The sequence below is a fragment of the Glossina fuscipes genome, unplaced genomic scaffold (assembly GCF_014805625.2).
Source record: "Glossina fuscipes isolate IAEA_lab_2018 unplaced genomic scaffold, Yale_Gfus_2 1, whole genome shotgun sequence".
NCBI classification, from domain to species: Eukaryota; Metazoa; Arthropoda; class Insecta; order Diptera; family Glossinidae; genus Glossina; species Glossina fuscipes.
In genome coordinates, this window is record NW_023998415.1 from 8,549,110 (window position 1) to 8,558,046 (window position 8,937).

The 8,937-nt window shown below is 32.6% G+C and overlaps 2 protein-coding genes across 2 annotated transcripts; one reads left to right on the forward strand and one right to left on the reverse strand.

Annotated features, from left to right (window-relative positions):
• The first annotated feature begins 965 nt into the window (after positions 1-965).
• LOC119631743 (UDP-glucose 6-dehydrogenase) lies at positions 966-6,477 on the forward strand. Its single transcript, XM_038024216.1, has 5 exons — positions 966-1,414; positions 4,359-4,497; positions 4,595-5,244; positions 5,303-5,617; positions 5,701-6,477. The coding sequence occupies exons 1-5, from the start codon at positions 1,253-1,255 to the stop codon at positions 5,875-5,877; spliced, it is 1,443 nt and encodes a 480-aa protein (XP_037880144.1). The 5' UTR covers positions 966-1,252; the 3' UTR covers positions 5,878-6,477.
• On the reverse strand, positions 6,247-7,772 carry LOC119631744 (SURF1-like protein). Its single transcript, XM_038024217.1, has 5 exons — positions 7,462-7,772; positions 7,284-7,405; positions 7,027-7,221; positions 6,804-6,971; positions 6,247-6,739 (listed from the first exon to the last, which is right to left on the reverse strand). Exons 1-5 carry the CDS (start codon positions 7,669-7,671, stop codon positions 6,529-6,531), a joined length of 906 nt encoding a protein of 301 aa, XP_037880145.1. The 5' UTR covers positions 7,672-7,772; the 3' UTR covers positions 6,247-6,528.
• Positions 7,773-8,937: the final 1,165 nt, after the last annotated feature.

Consider the following 8,937-nt stretch of genomic DNA (forward strand, 5'->3'; position numbering starts at 1 on the left):
TCAATCATAAAATTATGGAAAATACGAAATATTGATTGCGCATGAGCGATTCTCTTGTTCGGACTTTTGTTTACCTTTAAACATTGCAATGAAGTTTTGTAAGGCAAATTACGAGTTGATCTTGCCAAAGTGTGAATATGTACCTTGTTTAATGAAAACGGGGCAAAACGTGCACCTATTCATAATTTTGTTGCAAAATGTTGTAGCTGTATTGAGTTGGGATAGACCTAACGCCACAGCGTAACGAACACTTAATAAACCCTTTTAACTTTATTTTCAGCATAGTCTTTACTAACCCGCCTGCAAATTCAATTTCAATTTAAAATCGATTATATCTGCCAAATTCAAGAAGCTCGTAACACGATCGCAATTGTGGGTAAAGTTTTTTTTTTTTTAGATTACGGAAGCGGTTATTTTATTTAAACCCAGCATATAATTCAATTAGGTCTGAATAGAAAGTGTTGGCATTATCAAATGTGTTAAAATAAATAAATCATTAACAGAATAGTAAATATAAATAATAAATAATTAATGAATAAATTAAAAATTATTCTACCCCAAATAGCTTCCCTGCAGAATACGATAAATGATGGGAAACCCGTACCATTTATATATAAGCAATTTGTGATCTCGACCCTATCGAAAAAATCGAAATTAACAATATCAGCATATATATTTTTAAAAAAAATAGTTTCACTTATAAATTTCTTGTACAATAAATGAAATTGCCTTTAAAAACAGTACTGCCAACCCAAATTCGATCTGCAAATAATGAAACTTTTCAAGATTGCAGTAATTTTCCCAATTCCTAACAATACAGCAACACTGATTTTAACAGAGATTTCATATAGACATTGTTTTGAGAGAGAGAGAGAGAGAGAGAGAGAGAGAGAGAAAGAGAAAGAGAGAGAGTTGGAGAATTGGCTGTAAAGTGAGCACACATCAATTTTTTTGTATTGTTATTGTATTCTTAAGAATTCAGTTGCGTTATATTTTCAAAAACAATTTATTAAGAAGACGTTTTAGTTATTATGGTGCAAAAGTAAAAAGAGTAAGAGTACTTATCACGGTTAAATTCAATTGGCAAAATTTATATCTATTAGTTTAATAGTAAAAAGAAATATACTGGCAACAATACATCATTTTCGCGTTCGGCAAGCGCATGTTGTTAAACCTATTTCCTGTTTTCTAAAAAACACTAAATTGTGTAATAAGAAAAAGGGCAATTTTTAAGTAATAAGAAACCGAAATTATGAATACTGTGAAGAGGGTTTGTTGTATTGGAGCTGGTTATGTGGGTGGACCTACATGCTCTGTAATGGCACTCAAGTGTCCTGACATTACGGTGACAGTAGTAGATCAGAGCTCAGAACGTATAGCACAATGGAATTCCGACAAACTCCCAATTTACGAAGTGAGTAAAGAAAACAAGTCTACATATGAATTTGCATGAAAACGTAACAATGTACAAGAAACCAGCACCTGCAGTTAATGTAAGAAAACATGAAAACCAAAAAAAAAAAAAACAGTTTCCATGGGGAATTCCTTCTAACATGTATAGATAGGATGGAATACTTTGATTGATTCTTTATTTTCTTGTTATATATAAAAACAATATACATATATATATGTAATATATCTATACGAAAAATCAAAGCATTGAACAGCTCGCGTTGGTCATGGAGTATTATTCATTAAAGAAAACTTCGATAAGCACACCCCTCCGTCTTATTGATTTGCATTTAGACCAACATATGCACGGAAATGTACGCCGTGTGAATGTATAGAAGATGACAACGCGTATGCTAACTATGTAGTGTTGCGCAAGGTCAATGTAATTTAAGCCTGTTAAGCGATACCAAGTTAACCAACCAAACCAAAAAAAGAATCACTACATTTTTTATATTTATTTTTGCTACATTTCATTTATGTTACTAGTGCTTACTACAAACGTATTGCTTGTTAGCATATAGTATATTCTTAGTGAAAACGTACGAGCTGATAGGCGCAGGCTATCTCATATTTCAACTTCCGCTTACATATGTTGCGAACATACTATTAATTGCACACGTATAGATTACTTGTTTTCTGACAGGAACAAGTTAATGGTTTCACTTACATTGCATTCAAAAGAATATTGTATGCATGCACACAAACGCATAGGAGAAAGTAAAGACCCCTAAAATGAAAATAAAAATTAATGGAAATAAAATTTTAAAACACATAAGTTGTTATTTTTTTATTTGTAACATAATTCAAATGTCAAACACCCGAAGCAAAACTCCTTTGAAATACTGCAAATAACAACAAAGGAAAAATCATGTTCCTATAAAATGAATTTTGGATATTCACCTGGCAAAGCATATAAAAATCGTCGAACTTTGGCCACATATACTGCATGATCCTCCCAGATTGATGCCTGTTGAAAATTCCAACTTTTTGTAATTTTAGCTTGCTTTATTTTAGGGTCTTTACTTTTTTAATAACTTAATTTATTTTGTTGTAGGACGCGTGTTCTCCGTTTTAAAAAATAAAGATTTTAGCAGAAGGTCTACTAAAATTGTGGTATGTGAATTCTTGCGATCATGACAGTTAAAATCAGATGCCAAACGGAGGCTATTAACTCGAGTCGAGAGTTTTGTGGTGCAGATTTGTTTATAGATCCAGATAGTACGCTAAAAACTAGTACTATTTAAATATATAAATGAACTTTAGAGAAGAAAAGCCATTGAAATGTTAAATATGATAAATCAAAAGGTTTTATCCATTTCGGGCGTGCTTTGAAAGCCAAAATGAAACGATTCGTTTTCGCCTTGAATGCCGTTAGGATTAATTTGTTCGCCATTGATGGAATGAGAAGGTGAAGGGCAAATCCACGTAACTTTTCAATTTGTATTCATTCACTCAATCGCGAATGAATACATTCTGTTCCACCTTCGCGACATTGGACTAGAGGTCATTTCACAATTGACCGCGTATGTTTCACGAAACTGTTCCTACAATATCGACAAATTGCACATACTATGCCAATCTCAAGGTATGTCTTTAATCGAATGTTAGCGATAAAAAAAACCAATCAACGCAATCAATTATTAATAAAGATTGACAAACAATCAACCAATTAACGACATCAGTACTTTTTTAAAAAAGGTTTTCTCTTTAACAATTTACTTGATAGTAAATTTAATAAATGCATAATTAATTAAATAACTGAATGGTATAAAATATGCTGTGCTATTAAATATTACAAGGTTAACGGTGTATATACGTAAATGTATAGCCAGATGTACACGTATCTCTAATAGGTACGTATAGTGTAGTAGATAAGATTGTTAAAAGCTTTTTTTTGTTTCCATTTTAAAATTAAATACTTTAGCAATAAGATTTTAGATTTCCATTTAAGAAATAAATAATTTAAATAAATTTATAACACGTGCCGCTACAAGATGACATGATACTAATTTTATAGCTCCCGAATATGTTTAATTGAACGGGTCTATAAAAAAGTGAGGCATACACTGTACCCAATCCGATATCCATCTGATCGGGTCTCTTTTTCTGACACATATTCATTCGCAAAATTAAATTGTTAAACGTTTACTTAAAACAAATCCTCGTCCACTTTGCGAATAAGTCCCAAAGCAATATCGATAATGGACCAAAAATTAAAATAAAAATAATTTATTTAATGCTTTATGGTATCGATGAGGCGACTGAACGTTTATGGGGGGGATCACTGTTTATAATTGTTATATAACTTGTATAACTTTATGAATAAAAAGTCAGTTATTTGTTAATTGTTGCTAAAAGAAAACATCATTGAAGCATAATATAAGACGCTTCATAGAGTTGAACAGCATTGGGAAGATTATTATAAGCAGCACTCAATGGTTTCGCATCTTCAGAGGTTCGGTCGATTTAATTGATCTTTAACTGATGAAGGAAATGATGAGGTTATCTATGAAAATTTCAGTAGATAGAGATATGCATAATGTGAACGTCGCATATTTCTATATGTAACAAGCAGCGCCTTTGCTACATACAATATTACATGTATTTGCATAGGTTCGATTGATAATGGTACAGTTTATTATTAATATGCACATTTACACATTTCGAACTTCACCGGAGGACTCGAAACTTTTATTTTCTCCAACTTGTGCTAATCATCACTTTCACTGTCAAAATGATCGAAGCAATTATTAGTAGGTTTTGTATTTGCATTTTTATATATATAGCGCGATTCAAAATTGTAAAATGGGATATAAGCGCATTTTATTATGCAATAGACATATTGTCATTATTAAGAAACATATCATTCTTTGTTTGATTGCATTCGAATTTTTCTTCATAAACAGCCCGGACTAGATGAGGTCGTTAAAAAATGTCGTAATGTAAACTTATTCTTTTCAACGGATATTGAAACTGCTATTAAAGAGGCGGAGTTAATATTCATATCAGTCAATACGCCTACAAAAACCTTTGGTAATGGCAAAGGTAACATTATACAAATTATCCGTTTTTCAAATATCTTATTATCGTTATTTACCTTGTTTTTTTTGTTTTTTTTTTTTTTTTGTTTTTGAATTTGTAGGTCGTGCTGCCGATTTGAAATATGTAGAAGGTGCTGCTCGCATGATTGCTGATATAGCCCAATCTAATAAGATAGTGGTTGAAAAAAGTACTGTACCAGTGCGAGCGGCCGAAAGCATTATGCATATACTACATGCGAATCAAAAACCTGGCATACGTTATGATATCCTTTCGAATCCGGAATTTTTGGCTGAAGGTACTGCGATTGAAGATCTTTTGCACGCAGACCGTGTACTTATCGGTGGCGAGGAGACCAGAGACGGTTCTAAAGCTATAGATAAACTTTCGTGGATATATCAACATTGGATACCTAAAGAGAATATACTTACCACGAATACGTGGAGTTCCGAACTATCAAAATTAGCTGCTAACGCTTTTCTCGCTCAACGCATTTCGAGTATTAATTCATTATCGGCAGTGTGCGAAGCAACGGGAGCCGATGTATCTGAGGTGGCGCGGGCGGTTGGCTTAGACACACGTATTGGCTCAAAGTTTTTAGAAGCGTCTGTTGGATTTGGGGGAAGCTGTTTTCAAAAAGACATACTCAATCTGGTATATATATGTGAAGGACTAAACTTACCAGAAGTGGCAGCATATTGGCAGCAAGTCATTGATATGAACGAATATCAGAAAAACAGATTCTCGCAGAAGGTATAATAATTCATCGTTATAACATAAATCGATTTATAGTTTCATTTGACTGTTTCAGATTATCGAAAGTCTTTTCAATACGGTCTCCAATAAGCACATCTGCATTTTGGGGTTTGCTTTTAAGAAAAATACGGGTGATACTCGTGAAACAGCTGCCATTACAGTATGTAAAACTTTATTGGAAGAGGGGGCCAAATTGGATATCTATGATCCTAAAGTCGAGCCGGAACAAATCATAGATGACTTAACACATCCCTGTGTTACAGAATCTCCTGAAAGTGTTAAACAAGCCGTACAGATACACAGCGATCCCTATAGCGCTGTCAGAGGAACACATGCTATTGTCTTGTGTACCGAATGGGATGAATTTATAGTAAGTCGCGAATAATCGAAGAAAAAAAATAAAACAAAAATTGATCATCTTTCCTTTTTGCCTCCTTTTTTTCATCTTCTTAGACTCTTAACTATCAACGTATCTATCAGTCTATGATGAAGCCAGCTTATGTGTTTGACGGCCGTAAGATTCTTGACCATGAGCGTTTGCAGCAAATGGGTTTTCACGTGCAAACTATAGGCAAAAAATATCATCGCAGTGGCGTATTGCGTTCCTGGGGCAGTGTGCCTCAATTGTAGAATTTCACTTTGGGGCACAAAAAACAACTTTACTAATGTTTAAATTCAAAGCTCTTATTCACAAAACAATCACAAATGTTTACGTATTATTCAATTTATTCTATTGTATACGTTCCGGCTAATTGAATAGCGGAAGATAAACAACTGCTGCACAGTATTGAATACAAGTATATACTCTTTCTTCGTTTTTTTTTTTTTTTTTTTTCTTTTGTTAAAGATTATTAATTTTTTTTTTTTTTCATTGTTCTTTGTGTGTATTGTAAATAAACGAGTATTTTATCCGACCTATATATCAAAATATATATATGTAAAGTATAAAATAAGACGATAAATCACGATTACTTAAATGCAAAAATAACGGGGCAATACTTAGTTTCAATACATACATATGTACGCATTTATTGTTTCTGGTACGCAGGAGAAATAATAATAATTTACACAAGTATTATATTGCATATTACTGACTTTAATTTGAATTATTTCAAGCAAAAAAAAAACAAAAAACAAAAAACAAAAAAAAAGGAATATTAAGAACAAAAAACATCATAAGAGAAGGACTATTTTTACATATCTACAAAGTAAATAAACGTAGAATAATGATAAAGTGGAAAACAATAAAATGTCATCTGTTAAGTGAAATGATTATAAGCTTTAAAATGGTTTCCTTTTAATTATAATACGATACCATAGATAGCTGGTAGCTAACGATAAACTGTACCAAGTTATCAAATAAGAAAGATGATCGTTGCGTAGTGTAATTCTTGTTTGACCACCGATGGGCCCGCCCGGTACGGTTGTCTGGTAGGATGCGTCTAATAAAACTGGCTGCGCTCCAGTCAGTTGACACATTCTCGGCAAGTCTCTATTATTATTAAAGTTTTAAAATAAACAGAAGAAAAAAGCCTGAATCTTAATAAACATCGCACCTGTAAAGAAACACATCTCCTTTATGTTCGGGCGTAAATTGCGGCCTTTGTTCCCCTTTACGAACTACACCAGTAAGTTCAACCTCACCCTTTATTTGCCCCGATTTGCGTGACTCGGGTTTTAAATATTTGCGAGGAATCCAGCCACGATTAATTAAAATTATATCACTATCGAGATAATAATATTAGTTTAAATTTATTGAGTAAATGCGCAAATGCCTACTCTCTATCGGCTAACTGAAATGGTGTTACAACCCAATAGCCATTGCCGGCATCTCGTTGTGAAAATAACCCTCCTGCCGTTTCTGCACCATCGGGACGTACAAAACTACGTGGGCCCATTATTAACTCTTTATCATGCAAAAATGTGCCCCGCACTCTAACAGCTCTATATTCCATATTCTTTAAAGTATCTAGACTGGAATACATTTTAGCAAATTGTTGCCCTTCTTAACAAAAACAAAAACAAAAACCATTTACTCTTCAGGTAAGTCAACTGGTGGTATTCCGGTAAGATGCTTCAAATCTTTTATTAATTGCTCCTTCCATAATTTACGTTTAACTTGCCAACAACCCAGACCGAAAGTTGTTATTGGTATCATCTAGCCGATGTATTTATATTTAAATCATTTACATTTAGATGAATTGCAAAAATTACCAATAGAAACCATCCTAACGGTGTTATTTTTTCACTCTCATCTTTTTTAATTGAACCAGGACCTCTAATAGATGCATCATACACCCCTTTTTGCGATAGGCATCTCTTCGACAATCCTTTGCCCTTACGCAAATAGCAAGCAGTTTCTAGTACTGAGTTCTTATAAGAACTTAACACATAACTTTTTAGAAAACCACATAATCTTAGCATAATTACAGCAATAGCTCTTTTTTTCGAATCAGTGCTTTACTAGCTAAGTTTCAAATTGAAAAGAAAAACAAAAACAAATGCAAAACATTGTTGCTAAAGCAAAAAAAATGAAGAAGATAAAGGATATATTCGGCATAGACAGAATTCTCTATTTTCGTCATGTTGATATGACCGAAAACACAAAGAAACCATAAGAAAGCTTTTAAATTTAAAATACAGTTGACAAAATAACATGCCACGGGGAATAATCATTAAATATATGTGGATGAATGTCCAAGACAAAAAACACTTAAAAACTAGTGGAAGAACAAGTCCACGCATTTTATATTTATTACGTAAGCAACCGTGTAAACGTTCAAGACACGAATGTCTAAAGGTTTTTTTTTGTGTTTTCGACCTTTGAGAATGCCTTCGTGGTATTCAGAGGGCCGACACAATGAAGTGTTATTAATACTTTAACTTTGCCGACTTTTTACAAAACTTTATAGGAATTAAAATAATTGACAAACCATATGGTTTTGGATGTATATAAAACAATAAGAAAGCAACGCAAGTGAAGGCAATTTATCCTAAATTTACAAATTATTTATCTAATTTATTTTTATCTTACGCTAATGCACATTTTTTTTATATATAATGGGATTTGCAATTTTGGTTTATACCAATCAATATTTTGTGGGAAATAACAAACAAGCCGAAAACATGCCATTTATTTGAAAGTTGAAATTTCATCAATATTTATCAAACTGTTTTTTAGAGAGCGATAAATGGTAATTTCTACATTACGGATTAATTAATACACAAAAATGTGTCTAATATGTAGATCTACATATATCTGATCAATCTGCTTTATCACTAACCAATCAACAAGCTTGTTTACTTTTATATTAAGTTCTCCATTGTTAGTTTTTTATAATTTAATTTTGTTTAAGTTTACGTTGATCTCTTTTTTTCTTTTTTGATTCTAAAATCATATGTTTTGTTTGTTTACATTATCCTGTAAAACAATATAGCAGCGAGGCTGCCTCTTGTGTTTACCACTTGGGAGATTTCAATCCGAAAACGAACACGATGGTTTAATACATATATGCATGTATTTTGGAGGTTGCAGGCAACCTTCTAATGAAAACAAAATTTTAGCTCTTGCCATTGGGAAAATCCACAGTTATTCCGTCAGAAGTACACTACTGCTACTCAAACTCGAAACCATTTTCACTTATCTTTACTTTCGGTTTCCAGATATTAATATAAAAACCTACTTAACAA